Below are 13,375 nucleotides of genomic sequence, written 5' to 3' on the forward strand. Positions count from 1 at the left end.
CTGAAATAATGTAAATATTAAACTAAAATGATTTATTGGCAAAATTCTTAAGGTTTTAAGAATTGTCTAGGCTTAAATGTTATATTTCTTAATGTGTCTAGGCTTAAATGTGATTATTGACTATGCCAAAGCCTTTGCCTGTGTGGATAACAATAAACTGAGAAATTCTGAAAGAGATGGGAATACCAGACCACCTGACCTGCCTCTTGAGAAATCTGTATGCAGGTCAGGAAGCAACAGTTAGAACTGGACATGGAATAACAGACTGGTTCCAAATAGGAAAAGGAGTACGTCAAGGCTATATATTGTCACCCTGCTTATTTAACTTATATGCAGAGTACATCATGAGAAATGCTGGACTGGAAGAAACACAAGCTGGAATCAAGATTGCTGGGAGAAATATCAATAACCTCAGATATGCAGATGACACCACCCCTATGGCAGAAAGTGAAGAGGAACTAAAAAGCCTCTTGATGAAAGTGAAAGAGGAGAGTGAAAAAGTTGGCTTAAAGCTCAACATTCAGAAAACGAAGATCATGGCATCCGGTCCCATCACTTCATGGGAAATAGATGGGGAAACAGTGGAAACAGTGTCAGACTTTATTTTTTTTAGGCTCCAAAATCACTGCAGATGGTGACTGCAGCCATGAAATTAAAAGACGCTTACTCCTTGGAAGGAAAGTTATGTCCAACCTAGACACTATATTCAAAAGCAGAGACATTACTTTGCCAACAAAGGTCCATCTAGTCAAGGCAATGGTTTTTCCTGTGGTCATGTATGGATGTGAGAGTTGGACTGTGAAGAAGGCTGAGTGCCGAAGAATTGATGCTTTTGAACTGTGGTGTTGGAGAAGATTCTTGAGAGTCCCTTGGACTGCAAGGAGATCCAACCAGTCCCTTCTGAAGGAGATCAGTCCTGGGTGTTCTTTGGAAGGACTGTTGCTAAAGCTGAAACTCCAGTACTTTGTCCACCTCATGCGAAGAGTTGGCTCACTGGAAAAGACTCTGATGCTGGCAGGGATTGGGGGCAAGAGGAGAAGGGGACGACAGAGGATGAGATGGCTGGATGCCATCACCTACTTGATGGACATGAGTCTGAGTGAACTCCGGGAGTTGGTGATGGACAGGGAGGCCTGGCATGCTGCGATTCATGGGGTCGCAAAGAGTTGGACACGACTGAGCAACTGAACTGAATGGAACTGAACTGAAATGTGACATTTCAGTAAAATGAGTAACACTATTTTTGGGTTTAACTCTAAATGGAAATTGAACAAAAAGAAGAACATTTCCATCCTGAACAGAATTCACACAGCTCCACTACCAGAAACATCAGTGCTGATGTCAGATGAAACCGCTGTCATGAATGGATTTCAGCCACATTGAGCTGTTGTTCTCTTTTCATGGACAACATCTTCAGTGGTACTTTAGATCCTTCACGACAATCTCAATAAATATAGGGAAAAAAAAAAAGACAACAACAAGAAAACTTGCCTCTGTTTATTCCCACTGCCTCATTTCCACACCTTATAATTTGTCCTACATCTCTTGTAGGCCTTAGTTGATGATAAAGTGAAAGTAAAAAATATATCTTAAAATTAACATTTTAGATAGAAATACTCTCATCGCTTGACAAGATCATGCCATTCCACACTGATCAGATTTTTGAGTCATTTTCATAATGTAACTAGAGCTGATGTTCACCAAGCTTAGAGTTCTACTTTCCAAGCATCTATACTTTGAGTTGTGTTAAAATTTCATGAAATGTACACCTGAGATGTATGGCTTGCACCCCACACAGGCAAAGTATCTAAACCAACAACTAAGATAAAGTTACATTCTGTTGATCTCTGCACAGATGTGGGTTTCTGAAGGGCATTTAAAATCACTGAGGTAATTTTTTTCAATATTTATGTAATTTTCCATCCTTTCAAAACATATACTTTGTTTCAATGATGTTAAATTGCAGATATGTTGCATGTTTAATAATTAACAACATACAGGAAGAAAAACCCTTTAAAATTTGGTAATGAATGGAACAAGAGAGAGATGGTCAATTTTAAAAATAATTCAGAAATTAAAACGTTGAGTCTTCCTGCATACTTGGCACTAGGACATGAGGTTTTCAATTTCTTAAACAAAAAAAAAGAAAACTGCACAGAAGAAAAAGACAACTGGAATCAAACCAATATTTAACTTATTATCAGACCTTATATGAACCTGACACACATCCTGGCTCCTTTCACTGACGACCCAGATTTTTCTGCTCTGACTGGTTACAAGATATGCACACTTGAAGACTGTACTTGAAGTTCTAGATGAAACCACATAAAGAAAATTAATGAGTTGCATTCAATTTCAGGTAAGGTAAATCTCCCAAATGGGGCTTCCCTGGTAGCTCAGACGGTAGAGGATCTGCCTGCTGTGAAACAGACCCGGGTTCAATCTCTGGGTCAGGAAGATCCCCTGGAGGAGGGCATGGCAACCCACTCTAGTATTCTTGCCTGGAGAATTCTGTGGACAGGGGAGCCTGGTGGACCACGATCCATGTGGCCACACGAGTTGAACATGACTGAGCGACTCCAAAATACTTTTCTAAAATTTCTAAATCCAAAGGTGGCTAAGATTTTGAGAGCCTACTTATTTTACATGTCAGTGCAAATACTGAGAAGTTTTCTATAGGCACTCTTGTCTAATTAATTATCAATGAGCAAAAAGTTAAAGGGCTTTCCTGATGGTTCAGCAGTAAAGAATCTGCCTGCAATGCAAGAGATACAGGAGATGCAGGTTTGATCCCTGGGTTGGGAAGATTCCCTGGAGAAGGAAATGGCAACCCACTCCAATGTTCTTGCCTGGAGAATCCCATGGACAGAGGAGCCTGGTGGGCTACAGTCCATGAGGTTGCAAAGAGTCGGACATGACAGCACACACACAATAGCACAAAGAATTAAAGTTCACAGAAATGCAAGCGTTAAGCACATGCTCTGTAGGACAGATGGAGAGACAGCTACCTTGATGCTCAGTCCAAATCCTCCCACAGCCTGTCTCCGAATGGTCACTGTTCTCTCCTGAAAGACAGGTTGTAAGAGTGGTTAGCACTTCCTGCCACTGCACCTGCACACCATCTTCCTTCTCTGGGTTTTGTGTTCACCCTTCAAGAAAAAGAACATTTTGTGACAGCATAAAGGCTCCAGATTTTGCAATAAATGGAGTCTTTTGGAATTTTTAAATCAAAGTCTAACCATTTGTCATGATAAAAGGGACTGTAGTTTATTAAACTGCTAACCTCTCAAAAGCTAACTTTTCTCAATGCCTTTTTTGGACATAGTTTGGAATCTGAGCTTTAAAACCTCTTTTCATTCCCATGAATGTGTTGTCTAATAACACAATTTTTGTTACAGAAAAACAGCTTAGTGTCTGTGGTGAGTATGGTCTCCATCACTAAGTCATACTGTTCATGGAGACTGGAGCACACGGCTGGGGGCTGCCACGTTGCAGCACATTAGGTCCATGTGCACGTCTGGGGGTGAAAATGAATAAACCATGTTCACAATGACTGCTTTCTGGGAAGAGGAATGGACTTTACAATTAACTGACAGTCATAATGGGATTATGACAGTGGGATTATCCATTTTCAAAAGCAGCTCTGTTTCCTTCCACAATATAACCAATCATTCAGTCACCAGCATATGACACTTAAAAATCAAAAAGAGTCACATTTGGACAAATCCTTTAGTTTCCAATAAAAAAAGACATCAATATTACTATTTCATGGTGCTCTTCTCTACATAATACATATTCTCCTGGCATGCTGAAGGGTTGAGAGCTTTTATATACAAGCTTCTCCATTTATTTATAACCTTCTCATCTTCCTGAGCCCTCCCCTACCCAGGAAGGTTTACACTGCACCCATCTCCCCTGGTACCTGGGCAGATGTCTGTTTTCTGGTCCCTGCATGTGCACAAACTCCCAGTTTATTTGGCTACATTAGCCACTCCCCTAACTAACAGTCACCTAAGATGTCCCACCTGTGGTGGTTTAGAAAATATATCATAAATCAATTTTATCATTTTAAGGGCAATGTAAAGTATATTTAACAAAACTAGTTCTTATATTACTTTATCTGGGTTTCCTTCTGAATAATGAAAAATTACTCTACATATTTAGAATCTAATCAATACTGATCCACACCATCACCAATAGCTGAGTCAGAGAAGCTCCAATCCTGGACGACTCAGAGAGACAAGCTGATTAAAGGTCACCTTTATCCTCACCAAGCAGACACTGCTTCTCCAACACTGCTTGTCAAACTAAACCACAGTTCTTGGATAGCAGAACCATTTTCTTCATTCTGTTTCTGAACAGAATAAATACTTGATCCCTTAAAACAGTGTCAAAACCAAGGTTATGGTTAATTCAGACAACCCACATCGACTCTCAAAATACAAATTTCAAAATGTCAGAACAAACACATTTTCTGCCACTTTATTTTTTTAATCGAAAGATCATTGCTTTACAGAATTTTGTGGTTTTCTATCATACATAAAGAAGAATCAGCCATAGGTAGACCCAGGACCCCACCCCTCTGAAACTCCCTCTCATCTCCAGTCCCATCCCACCCTTCTAGATTGTCACAGAGCCCCTGTTTGAGTTCCTTGAGTCATACACCAAATTTCCATTGGCTGTCTATTTTACATAGGGTACTGTAAATTTCCATGTTATTCCCTCCATACATCTCACCTACTCCTTCCTCCACACCCCCTGTGTTCATAAGTCTGTTCTCTATGTCTGTTTCTCCATTGCTGCCCTAAAAATAAATTCATCTGTACTATCTTTCTAGATTCTATATGCATGCATCAGTATACAATATTTAGCTTTCTCTTTCTGACTTACTTCACTCTGTATAATAGGCTCTAGGTTTGTCCACCTCACTAGAACTGACTCAAATGTATTCCTTTTTATGGCTGAGTAGTACTCCATTGTGTATATGTACCACAGCTTCTTTATCCATTCATCTGTTGATGGACACCTAGGTTGCTTCCATGTTCTAGCTATTGTAAGTAGTGCTGCAATGAACACTGGGGTACATGTGCTTTGGGGTTTTTTTTTTTTTTCAATTTTGGTTTCCCCAGGATACATGCCTCATAGTGGAATTGCTGGGTCATATGGTGGTTTTACTCCTAGTTTTTTTTAAAGAAATCTCCATACCATTTTCCATAGTGGCTATATCAATTTACAGTCCCAGCAGCAATGCAAGAGGGTTTCCTTATCTCCACACCCTCTCCAGCACTTGTTTGTAGACTTTTTGATGATGGCCATTCTGACTGGTATGACGTGGTATTGCATTATAGTTTTGATCTGCATTTTTCTAATAATGAGCGATGTTGAGTATCTTTTCATGTGTTTGTTAGCCATCTGTATGCCTTCTTTGGAGAAATGTCTGTTTAGGTCTTCTTCCCACTTTTTGATTGCGTTGTTTGTATTTCTGATATTGAGTTGTATGAGCTGCTTGTATATTTTGGAAATTAATTCTTTGCCAGTTGTTTCCTTTGCTATAATTTTCTCCCATTCTGAGGGTTGTCTTTTCACCTTGTTTGTAGTTTCCTTTGCTGTGCAAAAGCTGTTAAGTTTTATTAGGTCCCATTTGCTTATTTTTGTTTTTATTTCCATTATTCTGGGAGGTGGGTCTTAGCAGATCTTACTTTGATTTATGTCATCAAGTGTTCTGCCTATGGTCTCCTCTAAGAGTTTTATAGTTTCTGGTCTTACATTTAGGTCTTTAAGCCATTTTGAGTTTATCTTTGTGTATGGCATTAGGAAGTGTTCTAATTTCATTCTTTTGTATGTAGCTTTCCAGTTTTCCCAGCACCATTTATTGAAGGGGCTGTCTTTGACCCATTGTATATTCTTGCCTCCTTTGTCAAAAATAAGGTACCCATACATAGATGCATGGGTTTAATTCTGGGCTCTCTATCTTGTTCCATTTGTCTATATTTTTGTTTTTGTGCCAGTACCATCCTGTCTTGATGACTGTATCTTTGTAGTATAGTCTGAAGTCAGGCAGGTTGATTCCTCTAGCTCCATTCCTCTTTCTCAAGACTGCTTTGGCTATTCAGAGTCTTTTGTGTCTTCATATGAATTGTGAAATTTTTTTGTTCTAGTTCTGTGAAAAATTCCATTGGTAAATTGATAGGGATTGCATTGAATACATAGCTTGCATTTGGTAGTATAGTCATTTTCACAATATTGATTCTTCCTATCCAGAAAGATGGAATATCTCTCCATCTATTTATATCATCTTTGATTTCTTTCATCGGTGTCTTATAATTTTCCCTATGCAGTTCTTTTGTCTGCTTAGGTAGGTTTATTCCTAGATATTTTATTCTTTCTGTTGCAATGGTGAATGGAATTGATAATGCATTTTTAACAGCAAGCAGCATCACCAGAAGTTTCTAGAATGTCTTGCACGGCAATCATCGGACAGGAGGACAGCTTGGTGAGTGAGTTCTCCTGAGCAGTGGAGTGTGTGTGAAACCCAGCTTTTCTCTGAAACGATGGCAAGCATGCAAGTTACCAAAGGTCTGTGTGGGCCTTATTCACTCTGTATGATGCCCTCCCATCTTTGGGGGAGCATATTTAGAACAGGTTCCAAATCAAATACAAAACTGCTGATGCAGAGAAGAGTCTGGAGGGACCAAAGAGTCAGCAGAACCTACTGGAAATCTCAGAAGCAGCACTTATTTTAATGTTTTTTAAACACACAGGCACGTGCACACTTGCAGACGCAGCCAGCACCTTTGGATGCTGCTGTTTCATTAGCTGACTACTAAGAAAGTGGGGAGACAGGACAAATGACTTTGTGCCTTAAAGCCAAAACTTTAAATTGGTGCCTGCAGGCAGCAGGAGGCATGTAAAGGCAGACCACTGTTTGGATGTCACCTGCTGACACTCCGTCCTAGTCTGTGTGCCACCTGAGCTATGCCCCCAGCCCCTTCATACCTCCCCACGTCGGGGGTCTCCTTCCTGCCCCAACAGTCAAAGGAAAGAGAAACAGTGTTAATGGGTTGTTTCAGCTGCTCACCTCTAAAATCAGAGGCTACCTGGAAGTTAACTGGGAGCTGTATTTAGTTATCACAGCGTGAGTTTCATAAAGAAGTTGCCTAGCAACAAGCCACTGTCCTTTGGGAAACCAAGTATAATCGGTTATTTTATTTCTTAAAACACAAAATTGAGTCAGGAGCTCCGATGCACTCATACACATGAAAAGCTTTCCTTTAATCTTTCTGCTCCTCACAGGACAAAAAGATGGAGCCCAACATCAGTGCTGGCTTGTGTGAAGTTCTGTTGTGCACCTGAACCCATTCATGTTATGAAAAAGACATTGTGCTACCAAAAACATAATTATTTTCACCCCTGCTCTCGGAAAGATTATATTTGACATACTCTCCACATTTACTGTCTGAACTGCATGTGAATCAGTATGTACGTGTCACCAGAGAGAACACAGTGCTCTTATACACCCGAAAAATGGACATTTTCGAGACATGTAGTGAGAAGAGGAGGAAGTTATGAGAACGAGGCAGAAACTAGAGAGATTACAGTGAAGAAGTGGACTGATTTTGTGTTATAGATGCAAAGAAGATATATAAGAAAGAAACAAGAAAAGTCATGAGCTCTTTTTGACAATTCAAGAAAAATAACTAAACCTCAAAAAAAGAATAATAAGACAGTTGCTTCTGATAACTAAAAACCTACTATGTGCACACATGGGTCTATTAACACTCATGATGGTTTATTAAAATACACTGTGACCTCGACTGTCTTTTCCCACTAGTTTTCTGAGTTCTGAATCTATATCTTGCTCACAGTTGTATCCGTAGAATTTAGCATTGGGCCTAAATCAAAGTTAGATAATCACGTGCTAAGTGAATAAAGAGTTTTCCCCCCACATTTTCATTTCAAACATGTAATCATTGCAACAGCCCAGCTGCGTAGACAGCATTGTCCCAATTAAGAGTGAGAAAATGCAAATGCAAATGAATTGAAGTAACCTGGCCAAGATCCAACTCAGGATGGAAATGAAAGTTTCTCAGATTCTACTGTCTTTTCCATTACACAGCCCTGAGACAAAGTGGAAAAATAAGATGAAAGAAACAAAGATATTGAAAAATCTGGGTGTGCTCTGACAAAGGGAAAGAGTACTTAGAAACACCATTCTCCCCTGAGATGGGGAACAAGGTAGGCACGACCCTCACCACTGTCCTTCAACTTCATGCTGAAAGTTACAGGTAGCACAACACAGCAGTGACGGGAATGAAAAATCTGTGGATTAGAGGGGAAAAAAGAAAATTGTCTTTGTTCTCTGTCTATGTAGAAAATGCCAAAGAATCAACAAAAATCCCATGGAACTAAAAGTAATTACAGCAAAGCCATAGGAGACAGAATTAATACACAGAATTTGACTGCTTTCATGTATATCAGCCATGAGAACAGAAACTTGAGATTAAAATCACAATACCATTTATAGCAGCCCATTAAAAAGGGAATGTGTGTGCTTAATTGTTCAGTCATGTCCAACTCTGTGACCTCTTGGACTGTGCAGTAAGACTTACAGCCCGCCAGTTTCCTTCATCCATGAGGAATCTCCCGGCAAGAATACAGAAGTGGGTTGCCATGCCCTCCTCCAGGGGATCTTCCCAACCCAGGGATCGAACCCAGGTCTCCTGCATTGCCGGGGATTCTTTACCAGCAGAGCCACCAGGGAAGCCACAAAAGGGAATACTATGGTACAAATCTAACAAGTAAAGGTTTTCCTAGAGACTCAAATGGTAAAGGGTCTGCCTGCAATGCAGGAGACCTGGGTTTGATCCCTGGGTTGGGAAGATCCCCTGGAGAAGGACATGGCAACCCACTCCAGTATTCTTGCCTGGAGAATCCTATGGACAGAAGAGCCTGGTGGGCTACAGTCCATGGGTCTCAAAGAGTCAGACATGAGGTCACAAAGAGTCAGACACGACTGAACAACTAACCAACAAAGATGAAAAGTTTTCTATGTGGAAAACTATAGACTCTGAGGAAAGAAATCAAAGATGAGGAAGGTAAAGAGAAATATTTTTATATTTGTGGACCAGAAGACTCAACATTTTCAAGACACTGACTGATTCCACTTGATCTATGGAATCGATAAATCCTAATAAAACTCCAGCAAGCTGCCTGTGGGTATTGGAAGCTGGCTCTCGGGTTTGTGTGGAGAGGACCCATAACAGCCCTGTGATGCTGAAACAGAGGACAGAGCCAAAGGATCTGGGATCTCTGTCTCAGACCTGCTGTAAAACTGCAGGAATCAAGACGACACAGTGGCTTTGTTTTTTTTGAAGATTAAACACAAGATCAGCAGGATAGAACAGCAAGCCCCAAAGTTCAGGAGACAGATGATGGTGAGAGTTGTAAAACAGCATGAATGTACTTAGTGCTGCTGAAATTTACAGTTGAATGTGGTTAAAATAGTATTTTTATATTATGTGAATTTTACCACAATAAAAAAAATTTAAATAGTTCTTAAGAGCTATAATTCATGTACCTTTAGAGCAGCCACTTAAAAGTGCATAATTTAGTGGCTTTTAGTATTGTCTCTGGAGAAGGCAATGGCACTCCACTCTAATACTCTTGCCTGGCAAATCCCATGGATGGAGAAGCCTGGTGGGTTGCAGCCCATGGGGTCGCTAAGAGTCGAACACGACTGAGAGACTTCACTTTCACTTTTCACTTTCATGCATTGGAGAAGGAAATGGCAACCCACTCCAGTGTTCTTGCCTGGAGAATCCTAGGGACAGGGGAGCCTGGTGGGCTGCTGTCTATGGGGTTGCGCAGAGTTGGACACGACTGAAGTGACTTAGCTGCAGCAGCAGTATGTCTCAGTTATGCATCCATCATCACAATCAATTTAAGAGCATTTGTCTTTTCAAAATGTTGCTGGAACCCATCACTCCTGATCCCCTCATTCTAATCTTCAGCATGCCAATCTACACCATATCTCCATGGAATTATCTGTTGTGGACATTTCACATTAATGAAAATATACAGCATGTGGTCCTTTGTGTCTAGCTTCTCACTGAGATGCTTTTAGGTTTGTCCAGATTGTAGCATGTACCAACACTTTGTTTTCTAAGCTGCCAGCTAACATTCTGCTGTGTAGTTACACCACAATCTATGTATCCATTCCTCCACCTCTGGGGTATTTATATGATTGGGCTACTATGACTCATGCTACTGTGAACATCTGTGGGCACATTTCTGTGTAGACATGTGAGCTCATTTCTCCTGAGTGTCCTCAAAGGAGTGATACTGGGAACTGCCGGCTGTTCCACCCCATGGACATTGCACATCCTTCCCAGCAGGGTCTGAGAATCTCTGCTTCTCTGCATATTGAGGACTGCTTGCTCTTTTCTGTCTTTTTGATGATAAACATCTTAGTGGATATAAAGTGGACCTTGCTGTGGTCTTGATTTCCATTTCCTGGATGGCTGATGGTATCAAGCATTTCTTTTTCCTTATTGGCCATTTATAAATCTTGTTTGAAAAAAATCTCTGTTCAAATCCTTTGCTCATTTTTATTGCCCATTTCATTAATGAGTTATAAGCTTCTGCCAGATTCTTGAAGGTTACTTAGGCATATATAGAAATCTGGGTTGCTGGTTCTTTCTCTTCAGTAGTTGAAAAATACTGTGCCACTTCCTTCTGGTTTCCATTGTTTCTAGGGGGGCTGGCGGAAATCTACTATCATTTGAATTACTTTTCCCCTATTGCTAAAGAACAATATTATTTTCTTCTTGCTGCTTTTAAGTTTTTTTCTTTGTCTTTAGTTTTCAGGATTTGACTAAGATCTGTCTTGATACAAGTTTCTTGGGTTTATCCTTTTGAGATCTGTCCCACTTCTTTGATGTACAGGTTTATGTCTTTGGCAAAATTTGGGGAGTTTCAGCCACTATTTCTTCAAGTGCTGTTTGAGCTCAGATCTCCTTCTCTTTTTTCTGGGACTCTTAGGACTTAAACGTTGGATTTTCATTTTAAGCTCATGGGCCCATTATGTTTTTCAGATCAATTTCTCTCCTAAATTCAGAGAGGGTGATTCTTATTGTTCTGTCTTCAAGTTAACTGATCCTTTCCTCTGTCCTTTCCATTCTGCTGCTGAACCCATCCTCTGAGCTCTTATTTCAGCTGAATTTTCAGCTCTGCATTTTCCATTTGCCCTCTGCTGAGACTTTCTTTTTTTCTCACTCATGTCAATGCTGTTGTAAGAAGGGTAAAACCATTTCATGACGGCTCCCTTCCAGCTCTTGTTATAATTGTAACATCTGTGACATTTCAAGGTTGGCAGCTGTTGATTATCTTTTCTTATTTAAGGTGAGGGTTTCCTTGCTACTGCTGGTCCAGGCAGGAGTTCCAGCTGCTTCAGCACCCCCTCCTGATGAGAGCCTGACTGGGAGGCACAGGGCTGCCCCATGACTGCCCCTGGAGAGACCTCCATGGAGGTCTCTGTCAAGGTGCTGAAGTAAATCTCAACCTTGCACAAGGCTTCTTCTCTAGTGGGAAGGGGAGGAAAAACACATTTTTAAACATCAAATTTCTCTACCTGTAGTACAAAACAACTGATGGCATTAAAGGCTGAAAAAAAATTTATCTATATAATGTGTATGTTGTGTGTATGTGAGTGGCTCTTTGATGGAAAAAAAGAGAAAAAACCTAAGGCTTCACACCCCTTTCACCCCAGATGAGCTGGTAAGAATCCACTCCCAGGAGCTGCCATATCTCTCCTGAGCAAATTCCAGACAGTGGACCTCACCTCTGAATCCTGCATCCCAGCCCATCCCGCATGGAGTAAACACTGACTCTCACAGTGAAAGCCGGACATCAATTTCTCCTGATGTCGACTTCAGGAAATGATGGTTTCACACATGGGATTACTAACTGCACACTTTCTCCCACAGGGAAAACTAAAGGAAGTTGCCCAGTTTTGTTGATTCTGAGTCCTAATGATATTCATTAGAACTCTGCTGCGGAGAAGGCAATGGCACCCCACTCCAGTACTCTTGCCTGGAAAATCCCATGGATGGAGGAGCCTGGTAGGCTGCAGTCCATGGGGTCGTGAAGAATCGGACATGACTGAGCGACTTCACTTTCACTTTTCACTTTCATGCATTGGAGAAGGAAATGGCAACCCACTCCAGTGTTCTTGCCTGAAGAATCCCAGGGATGGGGGAGCCTAGTGGGCTGCTGTCTATGGGGTCGCACAGAGTCGGAGCTGCTGGTGTTAAGTCGCTTCAGTCGTGCCCGACTCTGTGCGAACCCATAGACAGCTACTGAGGTGCTAATTACATTGACGCCACATATCTGATAGTTCTGCCATATTTAGAATTTAATCTCCAAGAGTTTCTTGTCTGTTACTGGCAACCCCTTTGAAATGGGCGTCTCTGAGATGAAATATGCAGCCATCTCATATTGATTTTAGTCTCACTGGCCTTCTAAAAATATATTGCCAACATTTAAAACTGACCTTGGCTAAATTTGATTTTCTTTCAGGGCAATGTTGAAGGAGATAATATCACAGGGATGGACACGGCTTCCTCTGGTTGAGGGGGCTGGTCACTCAGGAGGTACAGGGACAGAATAGTCCACTTCTGAGTACAAGGAAGGTGACTTTTTCTGTTAACTGAAGCATCACGTCTCCACCTGACAACTGCTATGTACCATGCTGATGTATGTAATACATGTGTATATATGTACCATTTTGATGTATGTAAAATATGTGTATATGTGTATATATGTAATGTATATGATATATGTAATATATTTTTCTGCCAAAAAATAAAGGAAAAGAAAGGAAGAAAAAAGGCAATGGGCCATTACTCTTTTATTAACTAAAAGAAAGAAAGGGCGATCCTATGGGAACAGTGTAATCAGCCTTGACAGCCAGACCCATGATTCAGGATGATATAAATGGTTTGCGACAAAGAACAGTTAACAGTCTGCAAAGCATCCATTGTCTTTAGTCAGCAGGAGATTATCGATTTAGGACCCAGTGTGACTCCCCGCAGGATGTTGGTGAGAAGTGAGGTGGAAGCTCAAATTCGGCATTATTCACCCCAACAAAATAGTCTGAAATAAGCCCGTGAATCAGCTACACAGTAAGTCTACCTGCTGAGTCACTACAGACATCCAGTGTACCCAGGAGTGGCCTGTGTGACACATGCTGACTCTCCCCTGAGATCACACGTGACAACACTGTTAAGCTGATGTCTTTGATGTTATTATACAAGAATGATAAACTCGAAAACATCTAGTTTTATGATAAGAGTATTCTGTCACATTCAATTTAGTT

At 40.8% G+C, this 13,375-nt stretch overlaps 1 protein-coding gene across 2 annotated transcripts in view; it reads right to left on the minus strand.

Moving 5' to 3' along the window:
- Window positions 1-13,375, minus strand: part of SNTG1 (syntrophin gamma 1) — a 402,149-nt gene that overhangs the window by 123,412 nt on the left and 265,362 nt on the right. For both annotated transcript variants that reach the window (XM_044928771.2, XM_006063418.4), the window contains exon 5: window positions 3,009-3,065. In XM_044928771.2, the coding sequence (XP_044784706.1) occupies window positions 3,009-3,065 (57 nt within the window). The remainder of the gene's footprint in view (window positions 1-3,008; window positions 3,066-13,375) is intronic.

This window comes from Bubalus bubalis, chromosome 15 (assembly GCF_019923935.1).
Source record: "Bubalus bubalis isolate 160015118507 breed Murrah chromosome 15, NDDB_SH_1, whole genome shotgun sequence".
Lineage (NCBI taxonomy): Eukaryota > Metazoa > Chordata > Mammalia > Artiodactyla > Bovidae > Bubalus > Bubalus bubalis.